The sequence below is a fragment of the Eleginops maclovinus genome, chromosome 20 (genome assembly GCF_036324505.1).
Source record: "Eleginops maclovinus isolate JMC-PN-2008 ecotype Puerto Natales chromosome 20, JC_Emac_rtc_rv5, whole genome shotgun sequence".
NCBI lineage: Eukaryota > Metazoa > Chordata > Actinopteri > Perciformes > Eleginopidae > Eleginops > Eleginops maclovinus.
Genome location: NC_086368.1, coordinates 15,534,027 through 15,561,957, shown reverse-complemented (window position 1 = coordinate 15,561,957; position 27,931 = coordinate 15,534,027). Strand labels below are relative to the sequence as shown.

At 41.1% G+C, this 27,931-nt stretch overlaps 3 protein-coding genes across 5 annotated transcripts; 2 read left to right on the top strand and 1 right to left on the bottom strand.

Annotated features, from left to right (window-relative positions):
- Window positions 1-89: 89 nt before the first annotated feature.
- On the top strand, window positions 90-14,435 carry pbrm1 (polybromo 1). 2 transcript variants are annotated; one of them, XM_063911462.1, is made up of 30 exons: window positions 90-179; window positions 1,591-1,740; window positions 1,878-1,975; window positions 2,093-2,240; window positions 2,351-2,500; window positions 3,206-3,322; window positions 3,407-3,475; window positions 3,558-3,656; window positions 3,745-3,830; window positions 3,909-3,994; window positions 4,105-4,321; window positions 5,107-5,248; window positions 5,341-5,435; window positions 5,519-5,798; window positions 5,897-6,002; window positions 6,110-6,749; window positions 6,847-7,058; window positions 7,165-7,350; window positions 7,519-7,676; window positions 7,775-8,026; window positions 8,104-8,249; window positions 8,601-8,758; window positions 8,849-9,032; window positions 9,291-9,492; window positions 9,603-9,804; window positions 9,911-10,063; window positions 10,865-11,023; window positions 13,027-13,079; window positions 13,637-13,847; window positions 14,027-14,435. In XM_063911462.1, exons 2-30 carry the CDS (start codon window positions 1,600-1,602, stop codon window positions 14,188-14,190), a joined length of 4,914 nt encoding a protein of 1,637 aa, XP_063767532.1. In that variant the 5' UTR covers window positions 90-179; window positions 1,591-1,599; the 3' UTR covers window positions 14,191-14,435. The 2 variants fall into 2 exon arrangements, with proteins under 2 accessions (XP_063767532.1, XP_063767533.1); XM_063911463.1 differs by lacking the exon at window positions 10,865-11,023 and having other exon boundaries at window positions 9,911-9,979.
- Window positions 14,436-15,147: 712 nt separating this feature from the next.
- cse1l (CSE1 chromosome segregation 1-like (yeast)) lies at window positions 15,148-24,896 on the top strand. Of its 2 annotated transcripts, none has more exons than XM_063910717.1 (25): window positions 15,148-15,233; window positions 16,000-16,092; window positions 16,235-16,377; window positions 16,945-17,046; window positions 17,142-17,287; window positions 17,372-17,462; window positions 17,575-17,682; window positions 18,667-18,759; window positions 18,854-19,021; window positions 19,111-19,240; window positions 19,363-19,428; window positions 19,686-19,888; window positions 19,993-20,077; window positions 20,215-20,276; window positions 20,360-20,496; window positions 20,835-20,938; window positions 21,035-21,132; window positions 21,224-21,374; window positions 21,462-21,670; window positions 21,801-21,898; window positions 22,005-22,090; window positions 22,258-22,339; window positions 22,791-22,937; window positions 23,171-23,402; window positions 24,246-24,896. In XM_063910717.1, exons 2-25 carry the CDS (start codon window positions 16,008-16,010, stop codon window positions 24,333-24,335), a joined length of 2,916 nt encoding a protein of 971 aa, XP_063766787.1. In that variant the 5' UTR covers window positions 15,148-15,233; window positions 16,000-16,007; the 3' UTR covers window positions 24,336-24,896. The 2 variants fall into 2 exon arrangements, with proteins under 2 accessions (XP_063766787.1, XP_063766786.1); XM_063910716.1 differs by having other exon boundaries at window positions 15,148-15,239.
- Window positions 24,620-27,864, bottom strand: LOC134882784 (retinol dehydrogenase 10-like). Its single transcript, XM_063910719.1, has 5 exons — window positions 27,248-27,864; window positions 25,973-26,071; window positions 25,717-25,862; window positions 25,494-25,625; window positions 24,620-25,385 (listed from the first exon to the last, which is right to left on the bottom strand). The coding sequence occupies exons 1-5, from the start codon at window positions 27,695-27,697 to the stop codon at window positions 25,268-25,270; spliced, it is 945 nt and encodes a 314-aa protein (XP_063766789.1). The 5' UTR covers window positions 27,698-27,864; the 3' UTR covers window positions 24,620-25,267.
- Between the last annotated feature and the right edge of the window lie 67 nt (window positions 27,865-27,931).

Here is a 27,931-nt window from a genome sequence, read left to right as displayed (position 1 = left end):
TAAAACGCGTTTATAACCTTAAGGAAATCCTACACGCTTTTAATCTGAAGGTAAAGAACCGGAAGTGGCTGTTAAATTGTCGCTGCCTTCACACTTCTGTCTCTCGGTCTAAAATCGATGAGTGATTGGCTTTCTTGATTATTAAAGATATTGGGAGTCTATTAACGTGCTCCCTGAAGGTAAGCACACCATGATGTCAAGTGGTTACACTGAAATATTTTCTATATGGTGTCGTGTTCTCACTTTACGGTAGCTGAGTAACGTTAGACGTTGTCACAGTGATGCCTTTGTCTGTCTGAAGTGTTCAAGGCTAACCGTTAAGTGTAGCTAACGTTAGCTGTGGCTTATACCTGTGTGACTGACAGGTCGGGCTGTCTGTTTGTTAGCTTACTGCTGATGTGTGCACACCGAACTGCAGGCTGTACGCACACAGATGACATTAGGATGAATCTTTTACTACTCACTGTTCTTGAGTCAAACCTCCAGACAGGCCAGCATCATTAGTGTAAATGTCATTCCAGGTGATAATAATGATCTAGGGTGGTTGTCATCTTTTATAATTTAACAATACATAGCATAACACCTACATTGGGACCAGGTGGCCTGTTGAAAAACACCCTTATTCCTGTTTTCCATTTGCTAGAAGAATTGTACTGTATGCCCAGCTGTCTCAAGTTCAAAATTGAATTGGGGGTCAAAGTTCATTAAGAGAGACATGCATAATTCCTCAAGGATGACATGTATGTGTCTCCCCCCTTGAACCCTGGTTCTAATGTGCATAATGTAAGCCTTTATTTTGGCTATTCTGTGACTTTAAATGTACTTCTCGATTTGCAACATGTAAAAAATAATTAAAGCCATTACCGTTATAACTTTTTTAAAACTATCCTTTTGTGTTTTTATCTTATTCTGTTTACTCTTTGTATTCTGGTGTTAAAGCTTCTCTGATGAAATGTTCTGTTTAGTTTCAATTTATTAACAAAACAGAAATACTTACAATACTGAGACATTATGGACATATGTGATACAATTACAGAAGCTTGGGATAGGGTATGAGAATATTATTTATCAATGCTCTATTGTTAATATAAAATGTATGTAATCGATTAGATTAACAATACAAGATAACAATAAAAAGAGACTCAAGGCAAGTAGAAATAACAGTATATTTGCATTATTTCAAATAAAAAATATAGAGATTTTAAGTTTTATCGTGCCTTCTCTAATGAAAGTTGAAATAATTAAATGAATGCAAATAAAGAAAATATAAATAAAGCAAAGCCTCTGGCAGCTCTATAGTTATAAAACAATATAATAAGTCATGTTTTACCCAGTTTTTTGTATTATACATATTTAAATAATGTTTGATTAGAAACTGAAATGGCACTTTTTTGATAAAATGTATAATTCTGCATTATGCGGCATAGATGGCAGCACTGTCAGGATGTTAAACTGGCTGCTTCTGAGCCCAGCAAGTCTTAGTACTCTCTATAGTGTAGGCCCACACTGTCTAGATGGAAAACGGGTATGTTATGTATAAGATTACACCTGTGCAGTGATACTTGTAACTCTACTGGCTTTGTACCTCAGGGGTTCGTCATGGCCTTGAAAAGGAGAAGGGCAACATCCCCCTCTAGCAGTGTGAGTGGAGGAGATTTTGACGATAACCAGACTTCATCGTTAGTGTCTTCAATTGGGAGAAAGAGGAGAAGGACCTCAAACATTCCTACTGTGGACCCTGTAAATTAACAAATCATTTCAGATTCAGTTTCTCTTTTTCAAACTGATTTGTACATATTACTACTTCAATACATGTTAACTAGTTAATTTGGGGAAAGATGCTGACATTTATCAGTGTTTATTTCTTTGCCTTGCAGATTGCTGTCTGTCATGAACTGTACAACACAATCAGAGATTACAAGGATGATCAGGGTAGGATGTTGTGTGAGCTTTTCATCAGAGCACCCAAACGGAGGTGAGGAAACAAATGTGTCATTAGATATGTGCATATTAAAATACATCCTTAAATTCCTTCAAATTAGTTCAATACTATTTTGATAAATTAAAATGTACACGTCCCTTTTTCTTACAGGAATCAACCGGACTATTATCATGTTGTATCTCAGCCTATCGACATGATGAAGATCCAGCAGAAATTAAAGATGGAGGAGTATGATGATGTTGAACAACTCACTAGTGACTTTCAACTGTTGTTCAACAATGCAAAAACATACTATAAGGTAATAAAAAAAACAATCAAATGTATGATAATAAAACATTTGAGATTGTGGGAAGAAAAGGAAGTTAAGTTGTGCACCGACGCGAATATGTGTTGCTTGTGTCTATCTAGTCGGACAGTCCTGAGTACAGAGCAGCCTGTAAACTTTGGGACCTTTACCTGAGAACCAAGAATGAATTTGTTCAGCGGGGCGAATATGATGATGATGATGAAGACGGGTACGATGCACAAGACAACCCCGGAGGCTCCACTGAGGATGAGGTGACATTCACACACAGTACTGATAACACATATTTATTATTACTCTTAATTTACCAAATACTGCTGACTATAATAATATTTATTAAAAAATCTGTGTTTCTGATGTATTTAATTAAAAATACAATGACTCTAGTATGACTTTTTAACTTGTATTTTTCCAATTTTATTCGTATTTTAATACAATAAATAATAAAACTGCAATACACATGCTACTTTACCAAAGTTGACGGGTCGCTGTGGTTGCGACTTTCTTGAGCACATTTTAATCAAGCCCTTAAGCATACCCTGTGATATCATTTATTTTACTCTAAATGGCCATCATTTACAAAACAAAAATCATTGTGTATTTAACAAGACATGAAAGAAGTGATTGGAACCATAAACTTCACAGGTGAATGTTTATTAAAGTAGAGAAATCATATTAGAAGTAGGGTCATTTCCTCTGAGCCTTCTACACAATTGGACATCTTTTGCACACACTGGAGTCCCCCCCTGCTGGTCATTTGAATAAAGGACAGTTGAACACACTTTAACATTGGATTCACTTTTCTATCTTGAGGGGCTATGTCCACTTCTTTAATACAGTCTATGCAAAGAACATTACTAGGTGGTTTGGTACTCATCATTTGAAGTTTGCTTTAATTTGCATGGTCTAATTCACATTAAGAGCGATGTAGAAATGTTGTGACTACTTGTGTGTGTCAGAGTGCACCCACCTGCTTGAAAGAAGTCCTCGAGCAGCTCCTTGATGCCGTGGTGTCTTACACTGAGCCCACAGGCCGTCTGGTCAGCGAGCTTTTTCAGAAGCTACCCTCCAAAATGGTACAAGCACCTCAGTATGATTTGTGACATTTTTAGTAAAAAGATGGTCTCTGCTTTGATACGTAGTTTGCCTTTTTCATTTAGCAATACCCAGATTATTATGCCATCATTAAGGAACCAATAGATCTGAAAATTGTGGCTCAAAAGATCCAGGTATGCATTTACTCCTACATTCTACGTTAAATATGCAACATTTCGGTGATTTAAAATATCCAATAAATACATTTTGTTTTAGTTAAATCACTACAGGAGCGTTAGTGCCATGGCTAAAGATATAGATTTGCTGGTCAAGAATGCCAAGACGTATAATGAGCCTGGATCGCAAGTGTTTAAGGTAAATGTGTGTACATGAGAATATCATGCATGCTAAATGTAATTTGCAGTGTTTGGCTGGATACCTAAGAGCTCTCCTATGTTCCTAGGATGCAAATACCATCAAAAAGGTTTTTGCACAAAAGAAGTCTGAGGTGGAGCATGGAGAGCCAATCAAGTCCAGCATTCGTATCAGGTAAATAGGAGACAACACTCAGACTGAAGTGGAATGAAGTCATGTTTACTTCACCACTCTTTTTTTTGGCTCTGTCAGGAATAGAAGGTCTGCTCAGGGGGACCGCCTCTCAGCTATCACCATGGCTCTTCAGTATGAAAGTGATGAGGAAGGCATTCTCTCCGGTACTTCTTTACCTCCATATCTTACATTCATCAAACATGAAGGTGCTCTGCTCAATAAATGGTAATTGATGCGTGTGTCATTTTGTATATATCTCTTCTGTATTCCTCAGGGTCTGTCCACTATGATGAGGGTGAATCTGAAGCAGAGAGTATGACCTCTAACATGGACATGAGTAATCCCATCTTCCAGCTGTATGAGGCGGTGCGAGGGGCCAGGAACAGCCAGGGCCAGCTGATCTCTGAGCCTTTCCTGCAGCTGCCCTCCAGGAAGGACTACCCCGACTACTATCTCCAGATCAATCAGCCCATCTGCCTCCATTTGATCAAGTATGACAGAACTAGTAGTGATCTAAGTGTGCATGTTTTTTGATGTCTTTGTCCCCAAGGACCAGACATTTTATTACAACATTAAAATGTGTTTTTATTTTTTCTACCCTGAGTAGTGTCATATGTTTTTTTGACATTTTATTCTTTGACAGTAAAGTATATTTAAAAATAATTCAATTCCTTTTTTCAAAGTGAAATTCAAGCAGAAAGGCTATTAGTAAAATATGCCATATTAATTCAGGGATTTTAAACCAATATCATTTTTAATTGATTTGCAAGAGAAGCACAATAATATTGTTGATATAATATTGTTTGTTTGCATGTGAACATAGCTCTGTGTATCCATCAAGTCACATTTGGTAACCCTTTAAAATGTCCTGAGAAAGTATATACGTTTCTAAAAATCAATTGTACGTATTTATCATGTTGGATACTGTGAATTCAGTCTCATATAACACTTCTACCGGGACAAGTAATATCTCACATCAAGTAATTTGTTAAATAAATCTATTTATTTGAATGAAAAAGTTAAATTGCAATATTATAGAAATTAGTCCTTTCAAACTAAAAGTGGACATTTTTCAAACATTTCTTGGATCACAGCCCATTCTACCTCTGCTCCATCTTTTCTAACTCTTGCTTAAATCACAGATTTGTTTTGTTTTGTTTTACCAACCTTCTCTTTTTTTTATTTTCTACCCCTACGGCATCACACACACTCACTGTACAGTACAGTTTTTCTGTGCCCTCCTTTCCAAATGTGAGCGCCCGTAATTCCCCCACAGGAACAAGATGAAGAACAATGAATATGAGAGCGTGGAGCATGTCGACTCTGATCTGATGCGGATGTTTGAGAATGCCAAACGCTACAATGTTCCTCACTCCTCAATCTACAAGCGTGCACTCAAACTCCAACACATTCAGCAGGTCAGTCCAATGTAAACTTTTGGCCAACTACTTGATATTTTGCAAGAGGCGTTAAAGCCATTTGTTTCATATCTAACCTGTTATCTGTTTAGATGAAGAGGAAAGAGCTCTTACGGAGAGATGATGATGATGGAGACAGCATGCTCTCCTCTGCAACGTCTGACACCAGCAGCACAAAAAGAAAAAGGTTTGCGCTTTTACTTAATACACCTCTTCAGCTACTTTTGTGTGTGGAGGCATATTGACAGTTGATCTGCATTTTGTTTCCAGTCACAAGAAGAATACGAAGAAAAACCGAATGAAAGCTCTTTTTTCCGCCGTGGCTGAGGCACGAGAAGCTGGCACTGGTCGGAGGCTTTGTGACCTCTTCATGGTCAAGCCCTCGAAAAAGGACTATCCCGACTACTACAAGGTCATCCTGGAACCGATGGACCTCAGGACCATTGAACACAACATCCGCTCAGACAAGTACATGACTGAAGATGCAATGGTGGAGGAAATGAAGCTGATGTTCCGCAATGCTCGACACTACAATGAAGAAGGCTCTCGGGTAATATCTATTAGATATCTAGTTAACAGCAAGTCAAATTCAGTGTGAAAATAATTTTACTATGAGCTCCTCATGATGACTCTGTTGTTGTTTTCAAGGTCTACAACGATGCTGACGTCCTAGAGAAGATTATGAAAGACAGACGCAAGGATCTTGGGCCAGCAACAGATGATGATGACATGATATCTCCAAAGTTGAAAATAAGTACTTAACTTTTTCAGCCAGAACTTTACTTTCTACCTTTGAATCAAATTCAAGCAAGGGTCTGAGATGTTTTCATTAACACAGACATTTACTTTATTTGATTTCAGGAAAGAACAGCATTACTTTGAAGAAGTCCAAGTACTTAACACCCTTGCAGCAGAAGCTGAATGAGCTCTATGAGGCTGTCAAGAACTTCACAGATAAGCGGGGCCGTCGCCTCAGCACAATATTCCTGCGGTTGCCGTCTCGGGCCGAGCTGCCTGACTACTACATCGCTATCAAGAAACCTGTTGACATGGAGAAGATCAAAAGCCACATGTTGGCTAACAAGTACCAGGATGTGGATGCACTGGTGGAGGACTTGGTGCTCATGTTCAACAATGCCTGTACTTACAACGAGCCCGAGTCTCTGATTTACCGAGACGCTCTCATGCTGCACAGGGTGCTACTGGTGACCAGGCGTGACCTGGAGGGAGGAGATGACGCCCATGTGCCGGATGTACCACGGCTTATTCAGGAACTTGTCCGCAGCCTCTTTGTTTCCGTGCTCGGTCACCAAGATGACGAGGGCCGCTGCTACAGCGATTCACTTGCAGAGATACCTGCCATAGATCCCGCAAATCCTGAGAAGCCACCTCTGAACTTTGAGATTATCAGGACCAATGTAGATCGAGGGCGTTATAAGAGACTGGATGTGTTTCAGGACCACATGTTTGAAGTGCTGGAAAAGGCCAGACGCTTGAATAGGTGAGGAGCTGTTGTCATTGGTCTTTAATGCTTGGTTATGGTAGGATTATGTATTTAAAGAAAGCTTACAATTTTTAAAACGTTATGTATATTACAGGACAGATTCCGAGATCTTCGAGGACGCTGTGGAACTGCAGCAGTTCTTCATCCGGATCAGAGATGAGCTGTGTAAGAACGGAGAGATCTTGATGTCTCCTGCTCTCAGCTACACCTCCAAACATCTGCATAGTGATGTGGAAAAGGAAAAGAAAGAAAAGCTCCCCAAGGAGTTTGAGGAGGACAAAATCAAGCGGGAAGAGGAAAAAAGGGGTATTTTGATAAATATATATTAACGGTCACATTACAAGAAATTCTGTCATACATTATCTCAGCATATACTTCGACATTTCTTATTGTGTCACCTCTAAATCCCCAGAAGCTGAGAAGAGAGAGGACTCAGTTGGAGGATCATGGCAGTCTAACCTGCAGCGCACATACAGTCAGGACTGCAGCTTCAAAGACAGCATGTACCACGTGGGAGACTATGTGTATGTGGAGCCTGCAGAGCCAAACCTCCAGCCTCATATCATCTACATTGAACGCTTGTGGCAAGATGACACTGGTGAGTCTCATTATTGCCCAATAATTATAATTTTGTATAAAACAATCACAACAATAATTGTTTGTGACCTGCAGCATCTTTATTTAGTGTTTCCGTTCAGTAAGACGTCATCCTTTTTACTGATATCATTTTTAATATATATTTTTTTTCCAAATCTAAAACATGCAGGTGAGAAGTGGCTCTATGGCTGCTGGTTTTACAGGCCAAACGAAACGTTCCATCTGGCCACAAGGAAGTTCTTGGAGAAGGAGGTTTTTAAAAGCGACTATTACAACAAAGCTCCTGTCAGCAAGATTCTGGGCAAATGTGTGGTCATGTTTGTGAAGGTAATACTCTTTCTCCTTTGTTAGGTTGTTTTAAGAGCATCAACTGTTTTGATATGTTTTGAGCGTTGGCTTAATATTCATGGTGTGTTGGCTTTAAGGAATACTTCAAACTTCATCCAGAAGGCTTCAGAGCTGAGGATGTTTATGTCTGTGAGTCGCGCTACTCTGCCAAGTCCAAGTCCTTCAAGAAGATCAAGATGTGGACCATGCCCCTGAGCTCAGTTCGGTTTGTTCCCAGAGAGGTTCCCCTACCTGTCGTCCGTGTAGCCTCCATGTTTGCTCCCAAACAAGAGGAGAAACAACCTGAGGTGGTGGATGAAATCAAAATGACAGATGGTCTTGTAGACAAGGTAAATATCTTTTTTTCTTCTTCTGAATGACAGAAAATAAAGCAGCCTAGTGTCAGGTTAACTATTTGTGTTTTCAGGAGAGGGAGGATGTCCCCATGGATATGACCAATGGGGAGCCGGGTTGTCAGTACTACGAGCAGCTCTGCTACAACAACCTGTGGCTGAAAGTAGGAGACTGTGTTTATATTGGTTCACATGGACTAGTGCGCCACCGAGTGGGCAGGTAGAGTAAATACATATAAGTTCAACTTCACCATAATTATTTTTAGAATCAAATGCTAAAAATTGTCTGGCTAATATCTAACCCCATAATTCAGAAACAAAAAGAGAGATTGTGACCATGTGGAACATTTAGTTGGATACTAAATTGACGACACTAACCTTCGGTGCCCACCTTGAAACAGTGGTTGAACTGGAATCATTTATACCACAGTATTGATCACTTCCATTTTGACAAAAAAACCTTTCATGCTGTCATGGTCTGGACAGACATGGATGTTAAGTAGAACTTGAGTGGTTGCTGCAGCAACAACCACAAGAAGGTCACTCTAGTTTTTATATCTATATTGAACAGGATTGAGAAAATGTGGATGCGAGACGGAGCAGGCTACTTCTTTGGTCCAATCTTCATCCATCCAGAGGAAACAGAGCACGAGCCCACTAAAATGTTCTACAAGAAGGAAGTGTTCCTTAGCAACCTTGAGGAGACTTGCCCTATGACCTGCGTCATAGGTAACATGTTAAAACGAGTACTGCTTTGATTTCACAAATCCTGCAGTGCATGATGTTTCAGTTGATAGAGTCAGCTGTCTTGTTTCCCAGGGAAGTGTGTGGTGTCGTCCTTCAAAGACTACCTTTCCTGTCGGCCAACTGAAGTGCTTGAGGAGAACGTACTGCTCTGTGAGAGCCGCTACATCGAGAGTGAGAAGCAGATGAAGAAGTTCAAGGGCCTGAAGCGCTTCTCACTCTCTGGGAAAGTGGTTGAGGATGAAATCTACTATTTTAGGTGAAAAATGTTTTAGTTACCATGTATTAGCAATAAATGTTTCCGTTGACAAATGTAAAGAAAAAAATACTTTTTGGTTCAAGAATGACCTGGTAATTAAGCACTGATACAGAAACATTTTGGCAGTGTTGGCGGCACCATTCCTTTTTTTGTCTCCTTGATTGTCTATGCTTGTTGCGCAGTTTAATGAAAGAAGAACGTAGTCATTTGAAAGAAGGTTATTCATCTGTTAAATACTTTTTTTGATGTCTCATACAGGAAGCTCATAGTGCCTCAGAAGGAGCCCTCCCCTCTGCTGGACAAAAAAATTGAGGAACTGGAGGCCAAGTTTGCTGATATGACAGATGAGGAGCTAGAGGATCTTGGGGATGATGATGGCGAACTAGGGGACCAGTCTCACTCTCGGAGGCACTCTTCCATGTCTAGTGACATGGATATCATGCCCTACACTCCGCCGCAGGTCAGGGTGGAAGTTTTTAGTTACTCATTTTAATATTCTATTAAAACTGACGAGCAATTATATGATGTTAGCACTCATGTAAAAGCACTTTGCACTGTGTTTGGTTGCAGTCCACACCAAAATCCATAAAGGGCCTTTCAAAGAAGGAGGGCTCTAAGCGGAAGATCAATATGAGTGGCTACATCCTGTTCAGCAGTGAGATGCGGGCGGTCATCAAAGCCCAGCACCCAGACTTCTCCTTTGGGGAGCTCAGCCGCCTCGTTGGCACAGAGTGGAGAAACCTAGAGGGTTCCAAGAAAGCAGAATATGAAGGTGACGGGAACATTTCTAGATTATAGTCTTCACCTAGAGGTCTGTGTTTCAAGAATTGTAAACTGTATAAAATCACACCCTTTGCTGGTCGTTATTGTTTTTGCAGAGCGAGCAGCTAAAGTAGCAGAGCAGCAGGAGCGTGACAGGGCCCATCACCAGACGTCGCCTAGAGCAGGTACCCCAGTAGGGGCACTGATGGGGCTGGTCCCTCCCCCAATCCCCATGGGGATGCTAAATCCCAGCATGACGCCTGTGTCAGGTAACCCCTCATAGATGCAGAGGGATCACTTAAAGGCTGGAATAAGAAGCTTAACTGCCAGATGTTTTGTCATTTGTTTCCAGTTTCCTAATCACACTCATGTCTGCATGTGACGTTGCAGTGTCCTGATTTAATTTAAAGTCGTCTCTAACATCATTTAACTTATTTATAAGCCCAAACCTTGATTGTTGTACAGTACTTTGTATTATTAACATCATGGTAGAATCTTTATATCAATGCAGGACATGTACATAAAGTTGCTGTACACTGTTTGAGGATTGGGACTTAAAGAGTCTGTGTGTAGTATTTAGGGGAGTATATTAGCTGAAATGTAGTAGTAACTGTAGTAACGCAGGCCACCAGCTGAATTAGGTTGTTTCTAAAGTAGTGTTATTGTAAGGATTATCTCTGAGCAAGGCAAAGGTCCTGAAAGACACCACAAAATGAACACATTTTAGCAATGGTGGCTCACTACTCTAGTCTTGAAAAGGGAGGGGTTAGCAGCAGGGTATTCAGTTTGTTGAACTCTTCAACCAAAACACTACATTATGCCAATCCTACACACTGCCCTTTAAAAATGAATAAGTGCTCGACAATAGTGCATGCAAACATAATTGTATACACTGTGCATATTTAACTTTTTTGCCTTTTTATTTAAGTTCAAAAACATCATAAAGCTCTCTTGATTGAATGAAAGCATATATATTAACATGGTTCTGCATGCTTTGTAGTGCAAGTAGTTGATGCATGTCTGACTGATGCATGTTGCTGTCTTTGTTACTACTGTCCATTCCTAAGAAGCTATGATGGGTGTATATCGGTCAGCTATGATGCCCCCGCAGGGATACGTTGAAGGCATGGTTAGTATGACTGGCATGCCACCACATCACATGGGGGTGCCTGTCTTTCCCCAACATCTCCTGCCTGTTATGCCTGGGTTTCCTGGAATGCCTTGCTTTGGTAAGAGTGCTGTCATAGCCACCCCACCTGCCACGCAGTTGCTTCCTGTCTGCCAATCTGACATGCTGGAGGGGCTACCTGTACCAATAGGCTGAGGTCCTGAAGCTGATGACTAGTCAGTTGAGCAATAAAATCCTCAACTGGGGCTCAGTTTTTTTGTCCTGCTCAAAATCCATAGGCCGGTTGCTTACAGTGGGGCAAAAAAGTATTTAGTCAGCCACCAATTGTGCAAGTTCTCCCATTTAAAAAGATGAAAGAGGCCTGTAATTTTTATCATAGGTACACTTCAACTATGAGAGACAAAATGAGAAAAAAAATCCAGGAAATCACATTGTAGGATTTTTAAAGAATTAATTTTCAAATAATTGTGGAAAATAAGTATTTGGTCAATAACAAAAGTTCATCTCAATACTTTGTTATATACCCTTTGTTGGCAATGACAGAGGTCAAACGTTTTCTGTAAGTGTTCACAAGGTTTTCACACACTGTTGCTGGTATTTTGGCCCATTCCTCCATGCAGATCTCCTCTAAAGCAGTGATGTTTTGGGGCTGTCGCTGGGCAACACAGACTTTCAACTCCCTCCAAAGATTTTCTATGGGGTTGAGATCTGGAGACTGGCTAGGCAACTCCAGGACCTTGAAATGCTTCTTACGAAGCCACTCCTTCGTTGCCCTGGCGGTGTGTTTGGGATCATTGTCATGCTGAAAGACCCAGCCACGCTTCATCTTCAATGCCCTTGCTGATGGAAGGAGGTTTTCACTCAAAATCTCACGATACATGGCCCCATTCATTCTTTCCTTTACACGGATCAGTCGTCCTGGTCCCTTTGCAGAAAAACAGCCCCAAAGCATGATGTTTCCACCCCCATGCTTCACAGTAGGTATGGTGTTCTTTGGATGCAACTCTGCATTCTTTCTCCTCCAAACACGACGAGTTGAGTTTTTACCAAAAAGTTCTATTTTGGTTTCATCTGACCATATGACATTCTCCCAATCCTCTTCTGGATCATCCAAATGCCCTCTAGCAAACTTCAGACGGGCCTGGACATGTACTGGCTTAAGCAGGGGGACACGTCTGGAACTGCAGGATTAAGTCCCTGGCGGCGTAGTGTGTTACTGATGGTAGCCTCTGTTACTTTGGTCCCAGCTCTCTGCAGGTCATTCACTAGGTCCCCCCGTGTGGTTCTGGGATTTTTGCTCACCGTTCTTGTGATCATGTTGACCCCACGGGGTGAGATCTTGCGTTGAGCCCGAGATCGAGGGAGATTAGCAGTGGTCTTGTATGTCTTCCATTTTCTAATAATTGCTCCCACAGTTGATTTCTTCACACCAAGCTGCTTACCTATTGCAGATTCAGTTTTCCCAGCCTGGTGCAGGTCTACAATTTTGTCTCTGGTCTCCTTTGACAGCTCTTTGGTCTTGGCCAGAGTGGAGTTTGGAGTATGACTGTTTGAGGTTGTGGACAGGTGTCTTTTATACTGATAACGAGTTCAAAAAGGTGCCATTAATACAGGTAACGAGTGGAGGACAGAGGAGCCTCTTAAAGAAGAAGTTACAGGTCTGTGAGAGCCAGAAATCTTGCTTGTTTGTAGGTGACCAAATACTTATTTTACCGAGGAATTTACCAATAAATTCTTTAAAAATCCTACAATGTGATTTCCTGGATTTTTTTTCTCATTTTGTCTCTCATAGTTGAGGTATACCTATGATAAAAATTACAGGCCTCTCTCATCTTTTTAAATGGGAGAACTTGCACAATTGGTGGCTGACTAAATACTTTTTTGCCCCACTGTATATGCCATAGAAAGAAAGAAGGTGTCTTCAAAAATAAATCTGATATATTTTAGTTAAATGATTCTCAATTGGACTTCCTACTTGTCCTTATCTACAAGATAATGATGCTGGTTAATTTCAGTAATGGATTTTGAATGTAGTATTTGATTAAACCAAGATGAACTGACCTGCTACACTTGACAATGTCTTGATGTTGAATATCCCCACAGGTGTCAATGGCATAGGAGGTGGTCATGGAGCAGGAAACAGCCAAGGATCTCAGGTAATCTGTAAGGCTCTGTAAACAGGCAACCTTATATAAGAGGAGAGCATATCTCTGATAGTAAGCCCTTTTCCCCATTCAATAAGTATTTTATTCAGTAATATTGTTCATAAACCCAGTGTAGATATTGTCAGAAGTATGCCTGATTCATAAAACATTGAAACACATTTCAAATATAATTTTAAGCCCTACAAAATATTACTAAGTTGTTACTATCATGTGTTAGTTTGGGTTTAGAAACATACATTACATGTTCGAACTTAAAATACTGCAATAGTTAAATAAACACAATACAAATATTACCATACAGAACACAGTATTGTTTGAGTATAAGTGTTTTAAATGATCATTATGTATTTAAAAATGTTGACCCTGATAGAATAAAAGTGTGCTTAAAGCCCTTATGAACAGAACATGTAAAAACCACAATATAATGCATTTGAAAAAAAACACCTGTTGCAGATTGGGACTTGATTATCAGATATTAATGAAGATGTAAACATGTATGAATTCCAATCTGAAAAAGGATTAATAATAGTGTTGTTATAATATTATAGGGTTCGATGGGCCAAGGGCAGCAGGCTCCCCCACCTTACCCAGGACAAGGCCAGATGGGACAGCCTGCGCACCAGCAGCCCTCGACCCCCATGTTCGTGTCCCCACCAGCCAAATCTCAGCGGCTGCTCCACTCTGAGGCATACCTCAGATACATCGAGGGCCTTACTGCAGAGTCTTCTACCATCAGCAAGTGGGACCAAGCTCTTTCAGGTTAGTCTGTTTTTTGTATTACAGGTGAGAGTCACACTAGACATGCACTTAAATAAATATTGTTTTCCACTCACTAAACTTTAACAGTATGTAATACATCAACATCATAATCAGTAACCCTACAATGTTATTAATACATTCAGTTGCATAATTGTAATGTTTTATTTGTGTGATTTCAGTTCAAAAACAAGATGTGCGTCTCACTAAAGAGCAGGAGAGCAGACTACCATCCCACTGGCTAAAGAGTAAGGGGGCCCACAAGACAATGGCAGATGCACTTTGGCGACTCCGTGACCTGATGCTGCGAGACACCTTAAACATACGCCAGACGCACAACCTGTAGCATGCTCGTATTCTGAGCCTCTGTTGCCACTGTTCCTGTGAGACAGGACGAGGGTCAAGCTCACTAAAAGTGTTAACTTTGTGTTGTCGTTTAAAAATGTGTTTGTAGTTTTAAAAGCTCACTGTGTTTGAAGCTTTTTTTTGTTTTACATTTCAGATATATTGTTCAAAGTGCATTATTGTTAATGCCTGTCATTCTGTGATGAATGCCTTCATGCTTTCACAATTAAAATGTGAAGAGCTCAATGTGGCCATATTAATTGACTTGGTAAGACCAACTGTATGTTGATACTGTATTTAATATGCATCACTTCAAATCCACTTTATAACACAAACACTCACTGACATGCCACTCATTTATTTTTGATAGTTTAGATTACAAAGGGAATAAACATGTTCACACTACATTACATAAACAGTATAGAATGATATACACCGTGCAAAAATAATTAAATATGAGAATAAACAGTGCAAACATGGATAAATGAGGAGTATGCAACCCTCATAATTTTAAGGGAGTTTCAATGATGAGAAAAGGCAGGCTCATATCTCTTTCTACTGGGAGAGTGCATCCACAGGGCGAGCTTAAAAATTGCAAATCCAAAGTCTTGTGTACAGAATAGACCAGCATGATATTATTAAAATACAGACAACACAACCCATATGAAAAAGTGGTACATAGGAAAGCTATTTTACTTGTATTTCCCCAGGAGGGTATTATTTTTTCACAACTAACTTAACATACAGATAGCAACATACACTATACAATACATATGGCCTCATACATAATTTACAGTATCTGCAGGTATGGTTAACAACCTTTAATTTTAATATTCAACGAGTATTTGATGTAAAGTTGCCTTGTGTTGTTGCACTTGATGGAGACCGAGCAAGGGGCGTGTCTAACAGCATTCGTATGTCTTCTGCGCCTGCGCAGTATAGTGACCGCGCAGTTCCTTTTGCTCCAGACGTTTGAAAGCTGGCACGGTGAGCGCGTCTGGACGGTGTGTAGTGCCTCCCATCCCATCCTGACTGAAATATACTGTAAGGGTAAGACGTCCCGATGCTTTACCATTAATTATATACAGTCATGCGGGATACACACTTGTAAATTGGGTGCTGGTCCTATATCTTGCCAGTAAATGTGAACTGTTCAGACATTAGCTAACTTTACGCTTAGCAGAAAACACATTAGCATGCTAGCAGCTAACATAACAGGCTGACTTAGAGGACCTGGATCAGTCTATTCCCTGGAAATGGGATACTGCATTCTATGCCGCTTTAGATAACATTGTACGTCATGTTAATTTAGTTTAGGACAGTGGATCAGGACATAACTTCTGTTAAATATAACTGTAGGTTAAATCAATGCAGGATTGCCATGTGCTTGTATTTAACTTGTAGAAGACGAGACAGCCTTTTAGACTGCTAGCTTAGACATCAGACCGCATAAACCGATCTGGAGTCAGCGGGGCCAACTGTGCTAACGTCAGATTGTGGCTAAGTAGCTTAGCTTTATTAGCTGCTAGCAAGCTAACGTCAGACTGAATGCCTGCTATGACTGAAACTAGCAAAATATATATACACTTTGTAACAAGAACTGACTTGACTTGTTAGATAGAGCAGTGAAACAACAACTTTCATACACAACATAAGTTAATTACAATTGCATTTTCCCGCATTTATACACTTTTATGTAGCATGATCTAAGAGGAACCAATATGTCACATGTGTGTAACGTTAAACTTGAAATAGTTAATTGATACCGAGTTATCTCTCTCATTCTATCACTGTTTTCCCTCAAATTTAGTTTCAAGCATGGAACTAAATGATGCTAACCTCCAAACCCTCACCGAGTTCCTCAGGAAAACACTGGACCCAGACCCAGCAGTCAGACGTCCAGGTAAAACATTATAATGACGCATTGCATATCTTAATGCGGTTTATACAAACATATAGTTTTGAATTGACCTGTTTATGCAAATGATGCAAACTTGATTGCGTAATCTCTGCTGTACCAACACCTGCTTTCTATGTGTTCTTAGCTGAAAAGTTTCTTGAATCTGTGGAGGGAAACCAGAACTATCCTTTGTTACTGCTCACTATGCTTGAGAAGTCCCAAGACCAGGTCATTCGGGTCTGTTCTGCTGTTACCTTCAAGAACTACATAAAAAGAAACTGGCGCATTGTGAGTCTCACTGAACAACATCATGTTTACATATTGTTTACACTTATACCTTGTTTGTAGGGCTGGATATTATGGAGAAAATAACATCATAATTGAAAAGGATGAATACCTCAGTATGGAGTATTTGTGATTGTCACAAAATATTTACACAAGATTTAGATAAATAACCTTCTGTAATGTTTGCTGAATTGCTAAGTGGGTAAAAGCAAAACATAGAACAGTCCAGTATGTTCAGTATTATAAGAGTGTATCACTTAACTGTAATGCAGACTTTTAAATCGAGAGAAAGACAAAACTTATCCAAATTTTAAGATGGTATCTAATTTTACATCACAACACCAATATGATATCAATGTATTCGCCACCCTCGTCTGTATGTAGGCACAGTGTCTAGATTCACCCTGCATGGCTGGCATCAGATGAGGCTGCATGGGACAACCTGTTACTTTCTTTTTCTTTTGAAAGAAGCATTTGTACAAAGTCTGACCAGAACTAGTATTGTATGTATTAGTGTTGTTGATCTGTGGTCTTAGTTGATTGTGCTACTTTCTTCCTGTTTTTCTAAAGGTGGAAGATGAACCAAACAAAGTCTCTGATACAGACCGAACAGCGATCAAAGCCAACATAGTAAATTTGATGTTAAGCAGCCCAGAACAGATTCAAAAACAGGTACCTCCTCACATATTATTATGGTGCCTAAAGAATTTGAAAGTGTGTAGGAACATTCTCAACCAAGCCCCTGTTTATGCTTTGCTTTTCCACAGTTGAGTGATGCCATCAGTATCATAGGAAGGGAAGATTTCCCTCAGAAATGGCCGGACCTGCTAACTGAGATGGTGAACCGCTTCAGAAGTGGAGACTTTCACATCATCAATGGAGTACTTCGTACTGCACATTCTCTCTTTAAAAGGTAAATCTCACTGCTTTATCGCTTCAAAATATGTGTTCATTCAAACACATTTTATAAATACAAGAAAAACGTTGTGTCCTCAAGGTACCGCCATGAGTTTAAGTCAAACGAGCTTTGGACAGAGATCAAACTAGTGCTGGACACGTTTGCCCTTCCTCTAACGGAGCTGTTCAAGGTTCGTAATGACTTGCAGTTCATTTACCACAACTCTTAACACATCTCACAATGTAGGACGTGGGTATGGTGACGTTTTTGTTCATTTCCAATTTTCATTCTCTATGCTGTAGGCCACTATTGAGTTGTGTCAGACTCATGCCACAGATGTCAACGCCTTGAAGGTCCTCTTCTCCTCCCTCACGCTTATCTCCAAGCTCTTCTACAGTCTGAACTTCCAGGTCAGTAAAGTGCTTTGTACTTCAAGGCTTTGCTGTTTTGAACAGTCACAGTACGTCAAAGAAGAGTTGTTTCTTAAAAGCTGAAAATACTACTTGCTATCATTTTTTGTGACAACATAATAATAAATTGTGAATTGTAATGAATGTGTTATTATTGAAAGGCAATCATGCAGCAGTGTTGTAGTCAAGTCACTATGCCTCGAGTTCAAGTCCAGGTGCAAGTCTCCAGTGTTCAAGTCCGAGTCAAGTCCAAGTCATTAAAAAAATGTCCGAGTCGAGTCCACTACTCATCCAAGTCGAGTCAGAGTAGAGTCCCTATTGATCAAGTCCGGGGGGGGGGACGATAGCAGAGCGAACAGGTACAGGAGGCGTAGAGCGAGGAGATCATTGTCCACTAGTTAATCGATCGCGGATAGCGTCGTGCTCGCGGACGGATTAAAAAAAACTAAAGGGGTCGCGAAATACACTTGGGCGGCCGTTAATATACCTGGACGGCCTTTCAGATGCACTGAAAGGGCAAATAAGAGAGCTTGACACACACATCATTCACAAAGATGCGTGTGTCAAGCTCTATTATTGCCCCCAGCTCCGATACAATAATACGCTGTATTATGGCATACATATTAATAGAAACATATCGAAAATGTTGCGAAAACGCGCCGGTGTGTTTGTCGACCTCAGGGTTTTAATGACAAAGTGGAGTCCTTTCGAGTCAATGCGAGTCCGAATGCACGAGTCCAAGTCGGAGTTCAAGTCATTAGTGCTCAAGTCCAAGTCAAGTCACGAGTCTCTAAATTTAGCTCACGAGTCGCACTCAAGTCCGAGTCCCAGACTCGAGTACTACAACACTGTCATGCAGTACTCTGAAATGTGTTGCAAATTTCCCTCGTTTAAAGGGTCAGGTACTGTTTTAGTCATTCATTTACACTTTCATCAAAGATGGGAAACATTTGCTTTCAACTCATACTCTGTATTATTACAAAGGACCTTCCAGAGTTTTTTGAAGACAACATGGAAACGTGGATGACCAATTTTCACGGCCTACTAACTTTGGATAATAAACTTTTACAAACAGACGTAAGTATCTCTTTCCTTTTCCACTCACGCAATACATTTTTCCCATTGGCTGTAGAGATTTTGATTATCTGTGTTTGTTTGGACACCATCGTAGGACGAGGAGGAAGCAGGTCTCCTGGAGCTGCTGAAGTCTCAGATCTGTGACAATGCGGCTCTCTACGCTCAGAAGTACGATGAAGAGTTCCAGCCGTATCTGCCGCGCTTTGTCACTGCCATCTGGAACCTTCTAGTTTCTACTGGCCAGGAAGTCAAATATGACCTGGTGAGAGTCGTGTACCCTGACTGTGTTTATGAGCTCTTTTTCAAAGTTCATTTTCCCTCTACTAACAATAAACCTTGTATTTGTTGCAGCTTGTGAGCAATGCTATCCAGTTCTTGGCATCGGTGTGTGAAAGGCCACACTACAAGCATCTATTTGAGGACCAGAACACACTCACTAGCATCTGTGAGAAGGTCATTGTGCCCAACATGGAGTTCAGAAGTAAGTAAATACTGTTTTTACCTGGAAATGTCATCAGTGGTGGCTGGTTGCTCTGCTGTGCTTGCAGTTACACACACATGCACTGTGTGATACTGACAGGGATGTTTTTAATGCCTGATTAGGTGCAGATGAGGAGGCCTTTGAAGATAACTCTGAGGAATACATCCGGAGGGACCTGGAAGGATCTGGTAAATATTTACATCATTTATGTCATCTATTCACATTAATACACACAAATATGGGGTTCCTCCTCACATTTTGAGTTGGACTATTGTTTTGTGAAGAGTCTCCTGGCAGATAAGATTAGTCCAACCCCATATGAATAGTTATTTCATTCACTCAAAATTTCACACATAAATAACTAACCGATCAAAAATAAATAAATAAAATGCTCTAAGGATAACCATGTCCCCATTGTTTACCCTTTTTTTGCATCCTACCTCAGACATTGACACTCGTCGTAGGGCCGCATGCGACTTGGTGAGAGGCCTCTGCAAGTTTTTCGAGGGCCCTGTCACAGCGATCTTCTCTGGCTATGTGAACTCTATGCTGGGAGAGTATGCCAAGAGCCCTGGGCAGAACTGGAAACACAAAGATGCCGCCATCTACTTGGTCACATCTCTGGCGTCTAAAGCGCAGACACAGAAGGTATGATGACTAGCAGAAGATTGCTGATAAATGACTGCTTGTAAAACCTGTTTGATATCATGAGACTTACTGTTTCAAGTTATTGTCCTTTTCCCCCTCACCAGCATGGAATAACACAAGCCAATGAGTTGGTGAATCTGAATGAGTTCTTTGTGAACCACATTCTCTCAGACCTTAAATCCCCAAATGGTAAGAATTCTCATCACTTCTTAAAATATAAAGTAGAATTAGAAATTGTATCATGTGACAACAGCGACTTAAAAAAAAGTGTATTTCCAAATATTGATGTGTATAAAGCCAACATCAAGCACCATTTGTCTTTTTAGTCAACGAGTTCCCAGTGCTGAAGGCAGACGCCATCAAGTATGTCATGATCTTCAGGAGCCAGGTAGGAACCGTCAATTTTCTCTGCGACATTTCAAATGGCAAAATGAAAGCATCACAGACGGCTTCTTTGTCCTCTCCCTACAGCTGCCTAAGGAGCAGCTGCTGCAGGCAGTTCCTCTGCTGATAAGTCACCTGCAGGCGGAGAGCACAGTGGAGCACACGTACGCTGCCCATGCTCTGGAGAGGCTGTTCACCATGAGGGGCCCCAACAACTCCACACTGTAAGTATCAAGAAATATAGGAAATAGCTACTGATGTTTGAATGAACCAAAACAATTTCTGGAAGTGCCCAAATTGTTTCAAATGCATAGAAAGTCGCAGTACTTTTTCATTATCTTATTTTCGTCCAAAATAATACATTTCTTTAACTCTCCCATCTTTGCCAAGTCCAGTTAGGATCCAGAACAATATCTCTACTTTTAAGAACCTTTATTCACAATAACAGCAGTAATATACAGTGCACAAGAGAAGAGTGTGAAGTCCACTCAGACTATAGGGTCTATCTGAATAGCTGCTAACCCTTTAATTTAGCCAGTCATCCCCTCTGTTTGTTTTTCAGTATCACGCCCGCAGAGATGGCTCCTTTTACTGAACAGCTGCTCAACAACTTGTTCAAGGCATTGGCTCTTCCTGGTTCTGCGGAAAATGAATACATCATGAAGGGTAAATCAGACTTTTCTCTGTCATCTAAATGCTCCTCATGAACTGCAAAGCTATTTTAAGTAGCCTCATTATGCCTTTCTTTTTTTACTTTCAAAGCCATCATGCGCAGCTTCTCCCTGCTGCAGGATTCCATCGTCCCCTACATTCCCACTCTGATTGGTCAACTCACTCATAAACTCCTCTTAGTCAGCAAGGTAACACACACTTATTATGTATACAGATTTATTCACCAAGATGCTTGTTCAGGACATGCACGTGTCAACTCTGCCCAAATCTCGTTTTCAGAATCCCAGCAAGCCTCACTTTAACCACTACTTGTTCGAGTCCTTGTGCCTGTCTGTCCGGATCACCTGCAAGGCCAACCCCACCACGGTCAGCAGCTTCGAGGAAGCACTCTTCCCCGTCTTCACTGAGATCCTCCAGAACGATGTCCAGGGTTTGTCATATACCTATGGAATTGATTTGTCACCATGTTGATGACGTAGAGGTAACTCTTCTGATCCTTCTCTGTTCTCTGTTGCAGAGTTTCTTCCATACGTGTTCCAGGTGATGTCCCTCCTCCTAGAGATCCACTCCAACTCTATTCCCTCTTCCTACATGGCGTTATTCCCTCACCTGCTGCAGCCCGTGCTATGGGAACGGACAGGAAACATACCCCCTCTGGTGCGCCTGCTTCAGGCTTACTTGGAGAAGGGAGGTGTCTCTATCGCTAGCTCAGCTGCAGATAAAATCGTAAGTGGTTGGGCGTTGTATGCAGCAGTTATTGTTAGATTTCTTATTATTTAAATACGGTGTGATTTGATTCATTGTGTGGACACTATTTTAACACTTGGGTCTCATCTTGCTCATCTTTCTCCCTCAGCCCGGCTTGCTTGGAGTTTTTCAAAAGCTTATCGCCTCCAAGGCCAACGACCACCAAGGTTTTTACCTCCTCAACAGCATCATAGAGCACATGCCCACGTAAGTTGACTATAGTTGTGCTCTCAGTGGACCATCCATAAAATGTCATACCTTGTGGAATTTATTGGTGATATGTATTTTAACCTTTATGTTTTTGTTGTGCCAGGGAATCCATCACTCAGTACAGGAAACAGATCTATATTTTGCTCTTCCAGAGGCTCCAAGGCTCCAAAACCACCAAGTTCATCAAGAGTTAGTACAATCCTCTCATTACCAAAGTTCACGTTCTGTTCAGAGCTGTTCATCTGATGTCTGTCATTCAGCAAGTATTTAGAAAATTACAACAAGATTTAGTATCGATTTTTATGTAATGATGCTGTGTTTGAAATGTTTACATTTGTACTTGTTTCATTTCACAGGCTTCTTGGTGTTTATCAACCTGTATTGTGTCAAATACGGAGCCATCGCACTTCAGGAGATTTTCGACAGCATCCAGCCAAAGTAAGTTTAATTCCCATATAGACCAGAAGATGCTGACAGAAGTACACTCATGTTTATGTAGTGGGTTTGTCCATCAGTGCAGCATTCAGGCAGTGGGAATGTGTTCTGTTGACCCTAACGGCATCAAAGACACAAAAGCTGGCTGTGCTTTTTTTTAAGTGTACAGACAGACCTAGATATTTAAACCGGTCTTTCTGTGCACATGGGACACAGTTTGAAGTTACAGAGATGATGCATTTATATCAATTATGACGATATATATACCCCTGTGAATTCTCACTGTGATAATTATGATGCTGGCTTCCTTCTCCTGCCTACAGTGTAGTATATTTTTCCCAAAATATTTCTTGATCCAAATGCTTTTGCAGGTCTCCAGCGCATCTTGCCTTTAAGTGCAAGGGATCAGTGGAAGTATGTATCGTTGTAACTCTGATTGCCTTTTGTCTTGCAGGATGTTTGGGATGGTGTTGGAGAAAATAATTATCCCAGAGGTTCAGAAGGTGTCTGGACCGGTTGAAAAGAAGATCTGCGCTGTTGGCATCACAAAAATCCTTACTGAATGTCCGTCGATGATGGACACGGAGTACACTAAACTTTGGTAAGAAATCAGCCTGGAGGAAATGCAACCATTGCTTTTATTTTTTTCATAGATTCACTTGATTTAAAGTCCCTAAACACCTTTATTCCACCCACAACCCTTGTATCAGGACTGCATGAAAACTGTTTGATGGATTAGAAATGCTCTTCTCATACGTCCTGAATTCCATGTGATAGTTTCTTGTCCTCAGTTAAACTGTACCTGAAGTTTTGGGCTTTATTGTGTCTGTTCAGGCCTCCTCTGCTCCAGGCACTCATTGGTCTCTTTGAGCTGCCAGAAGATGACAGCATCCCAGATGATGAGCACTTCATTGACATTGAAGACACACCAGGCTATCAGACGGCCTTCTCACAGCTGGCCTTTGCCGGGAAGAAGGAGCACGACCCGATAGGAGACGCTGTCGGAAACCCAAAGATCCTGCTGGCCCAGTCACTCCACAAACTCTCTACTGCCTGTCCGGGAAGGGTATGTAGACACATGCAGGAAATATTTTCATAGTCATGTTCTGCGGTACCGATATTCACAAACATGTAACTCAGGAAAGAGAAATAATTCAGTGGAAATATTTTCTTCTACCTGGGGTGGCTTGTTAATATTTAAGAGGAAAATACCATCATGTCAGCTTTCTTTCTTCGAATTGATTCATAATGTGCACAAAATCATCAATACCCATTCTTAGTCATTTAATTTACTACACAGTATTGCCTGTAGCTTCCCACCGTGTCGGTACACATTTCCCCTGTCATCGCTCAGGGAAACTGTTACTCTAAAGATTTGTTTGGACTAAAATAAAGGTTAAACGTCCCCTATTATACTCTTTTTCAACAATATATCATAAGTCTCAGGTATATACAAAACATGTCTCAACATGTGTGTCGCTCAAAATACCAAACAGATGTTCTGTCTATGCCCCTCTGAAGTGTTTGGTTTATAAAAAACTGAAACACAATGGTGCTCTAGGAGGAGATTTAGATGATAGGTTGGGAGGGTGTTACCTTGGTTGGTTATTGGCTAATGGTTGTACAGCCCAACAAACATTGTGACATCACAAAGTGGCCAAAATCTGATCGCTCATTTTCATGGAGGTTTTTATATAGATGGATCTGGACAGAAAGAGAGGGAATCTTCTTTCCTGAGACTTTCTGAATCCCTTAACACAGAGGGAACACATTTTTATGTATAGAAAAAAGTGGATTTAGCAAAATAGGTGACCTTTTTAAGATTATTCCGTACCGCTGTGATCAGCGACAGAGGAGGTGACGATGTAGAAAGCAAACGAGTAATTCTTGCCTTTTCTCTCAATTGCAGGTTCCCTCTATGCTGAGCACCAGTCTGAATGCAGACGCCCTCCAGTTCCTGCAGGGTTACTTACAGGAAGCCACTGTGCAGTTGGTTTGAAACCGATGTGATGGTGTTCACGATATAAGGAGTACAATACACTGCAGGAGTAGCCACGGTGACCTCAGGCCACACGACAGACCTGCTTCAGCTGAATTTGAATCTTTACAGATTTGGTTTGACCGCTTCTGATGGTTTTGCCAGAGAATTTATCTTTTTGCCTGCATTTAGGGTGTTTTCTCAGATGCAAGCTGTTTTAAGCGTTTTTAAAGACATGACAAGACTTGCGGTTTTGTGTTTGGGCCCTTTGTTTGCTGTGTGGAAAAGACTAACAAGGATGTGGATTACAAGGTTCCATACAATTGTCAGTTTATTACAATAACGGCTGCAGCAGAGGTACACTTAAACAGTATTGTGGGAAAGCTGAACATCACAATCACATGGGAGGGGTTTATTTAGCGCTTCTTTTGTATGGTTGAATTCCTTTACATCTTTTGAAATCTGTGGCTTAAAAATTATACAAAATATTTTCCTGTTGCATGTTACCCCATATATTGATCATCGTCTCGTCTTCCATTTCCCCACTGTTTGTTAATGTGAATAAAAAGAGGCACTTGTATAGATCTGCTTTCATCGCAGCCTCTTTTCTGGGAGCTGTATTATGAAAAAACGTTTGTTTGTGAAGCTTTCTGGCTCTTTGGCCTCTAATACAGATATCATTTGATATTTCTATTGATTTATAAGGAGGTAGAAATCCTTTTCATCAAGCAAACACTGGCTCCCCTTTTGGATTCAGAAATACTTATATAAAACCAGAAAAGACCCAACATGTATGCAGTGCAACATGGCTGTTAAGAAAGTTACCCTTCATCCCATTGTAAAAATAAACCTGCAGGTATTTGACTCTCCCTTCACGTGTTAAGGATAAACACTTAGAGCCTATGGTGTCTGCATTGGTTCAGACAGTTATAAAAGAGACTGACGGAGAGGTCTTAGGATTTGACGTGGCCGTTGACGTTCTTTAGTTCAGCATTTTTGATGAAGGGAAGCATGCATTTGTCACCTCCCATGAAGCGATATGTTGCCACGTTTGCCTCCCAAGGTAGCAATCTAGAGAAGGGAAGGAAAACAAACGGAAACATTACATTTTTTGTCATGTTTCCAAATCATTTGTGTATTGTTCTTTCTAATCTATAATGGCTTTAGCAGTATACTCACGCTCTTGTTATGAAGGGGATATACATAAGGCGAGGAATGCAGATCATTTGCTGTTCGGCTAAAATAGCGTTCATCGACTGCTGCACTGTGTAGAGGGGATCCAGAGGGGGAATTAGACCCCGGAGCTCCTTCCTGGTAAATATAAAAGAAAAATGTACATTATAGAACATACTATTTCTAGGTTTGACAACTCAAGTCTAAATGATGAATGGTGGCATCTCACCTGATTTCACAACCTGCAAACATCCCAGTGTCTACAATATAAGGGCAGACTAAAGTGGTTTTGATGCCGTCATTTTCTTCTGCGAGCAACTCGTGCGTCAGTGACTCGTGGAAACCCACGGCTCCGAATTTACTGGCACAGTAATCCTATAGGAAGAACGCAAAACGCTGCTATTTAAATGTGCACTATAATGTAGTGTTTTAGGATGTGTCTGTTCAGGGTTGTAGTTAGGCAAGTCAGTAATATTGTGTCTTACCTCCACACATGCAGTGCTGAATAGTCCAAGAGCACTGGCAACAGTGACAATGTGACCGTGGTTTTTTGTTTTCATCTGAGGCAGGAAGGCCTTTGTCATCTGTTGGGTTACAAAGATGATTGATTATAGTTGAAATCAATCATCAATTACCATGCCATTTGGCACGCAATACATGATGCCAAATAATACAAGGGAACCTAACAACACGACACAATGTTAATGTACGTCTCTGTGTGTTTTTACTAATTCACTTCTGTAATAGTGTTTAACTTATTTTATGGGATCAGAGTTTTAGTAAGAACAAATGTTTACAAACTGCTCTTGAAATCAAATATATTTAAGTATTTCAGTTTATCTGCCTGGACAAACCAGCTACTTCATCTGTACGGATGGTTTTTTCTCCACATGTTCAGTTGTTTAGTCCCATTCACTTTCATTTGATTCCCTTAAACCAACGTACATAAGATTAACAATGGAATTAACAGTAAGAAACTTGTGTTTATTATTACAACTCTATTTACAACATCATGAACCTGGGCCTTAATAAGAAAGACTGGATTACCAAAGCAACAGCTTTTCTAAATAGGTATTTTATGAATCGTAACTTTGTAAGGGACTATGAACAATACAACTCGTATGATAGGAGCCTTATTGTTAAGACATCCCTGCTTGAGGCCATGTCTTTGAAGAGGGGCTTTGTGTCAAATCTATTTTTTCAGACCTTTATTAATTACGCTGATGCCGTGCCCATATGGTACATAATCCTGATTTTCAAAGCTGGTGCCATAGAATCCCAGTTAAAAGGGTGAAGGCAAATGCAGGTTATTATGAGCCCACAATTTCATTTTGGCTCTCATGTCCTGTTGCTACTGCCAACTATTCCCAACAGTGTGCTTAAACAGAAATTAGTACCCTCCCTCTGTATGTGTGTGATATCTTGACATTTGATGCTTAAGAGCTTAACACTTTATTGTATGAGCACGAGACAGAGGCTTAGAGAGGTTCAAGAGCAGAATCACATGATTTATTGATGATTTAATGTTACCGCCTCCGACTTGAATCCTTATGGAACCTTAACACATTTAGAACATACTGTAGCTGTGCTGCTCTGAGCCTTTCACACATCAGTGCACAAATACAGGCTCGGGCCAGGGGGGAGGACTAGTGCATATGTTACGTAAGTCATGTCAGCCAGCTAGATGACATGTGTTCTGGGTCTATCACAAGTTTTACGATTGCATATTGTGCGTAAAAGGTGCGTGCGTCAAGTCTCACCCAAAACAGCGCGTGGCAGTTCACCAACAGAGTCCTCTCCAAAAGCTCATCGGGACAGTCCAACAGCCTCCGTCCGGCCACCACCCCTGCGTTGTTTACCAGTATGGAGACCTCCCCCACCTCCGCTCTCACCCTGTCGGCTGTCTCGTAGATGCTCATGCGCTTGGACAGGTCCACCGTGTACGCGTGAACCTGAACTCCCAGCTCCCGCGCCAGTTTTGCAGTCTGCTCGTTAGCTTCCGCGTTGCAGTCCCACAGCACCAGGTGGGCCCCCTCTTTGGCAAACTCCAGGGCGAACAGCCTCCCCAGCGCGCCCCCGGCCCCAGTGATCAGACAGAGCTCCCCATCAATGCACTTGAGCCTCGGCCGCAGGACAGTCTGGATGATGGCACTCAGGATGGAGTAGGTCAGGTCGATGAGCATCAGCAGCAGGTCCACTATAACTATCATGATGCTCCTGTCCTGTCCCGGTATGAGCCTAACAAGCAGACTGCCAGGTTTTGGAGTATTGGTTGTTTCTCTGCGTGGCGCGGGAGTGGATGGGCATTTTATATAACGTGTGTGCAGGATTAGGACGCCGACCGATGGTGGCCTCCAATAGAATGGGGTTGTGTCTGATGACCGAGGAGCTAGTGGGCTAACCCGTGCACATTCATAACTCGTTCATAAACAGTGGCAGAGTAT

Coding starts and splice junctions, on each gene's coding strand:
- pbrm1 (XM_063911462.1), top strand. CDS start 1,600: ATGGCCTTGAAAAGGAGAAGGGCAACATCCCCCTCTAGCAGTGTGAGT. Junction 8,250..8,600: donor GTGCGCCACCGAGTGGGCAG/GTAGAGTAAATA, acceptor TATATTGAACAG/GATTGAGAAAATGTGGATGC. Junction 10,064..10,864: donor CAGCATGACGCCTGTGTCAG/GTAACCCCTCAT, acceptor ATTCCTAAGAAG/CTATGATGGGTGTATATCGG.
- cse1l (XM_063910717.1), top strand. CDS start 16,008: ATGGAACTAAATGATGCTAACCTCCAAACCCTCACCGAGTTCCTCAGG. Junction 16,093..16,234: donor CCCAGCAGTCAGACGTCCAG/GTAAAACATTAT, acceptor ATGTGTTCTTAG/CTGAAAAGTTTCTTGAATCT. Junction 21,375..21,461: donor CCTCCAGAACGATGTCCAGG/GTTTGTCATATA, acceptor TCTCTGTTGCAG/AGTTTCTTCCATACGTGTTC.
- LOC134882784 (XM_063910719.1), bottom strand. CDS start 27,697: ATGATAGTTATAGTGGACCTGCTGCTGATGCTCATCGACCTGACCTAC. Junction 25,863..25,972: donor TCAGCACTGCATGTGTGGAG/GTAAGACACAAT, acceptor TTCTTCCTATAG/GATTACTGTGCCAGTAAATT. Junction 25,386..25,493: donor ATCCCCTTCATAACAAGAGC/GTGAGTATACTG, acceptor TCCCTTCTCTAG/ATTGCTACCTTGGGAGGCAA.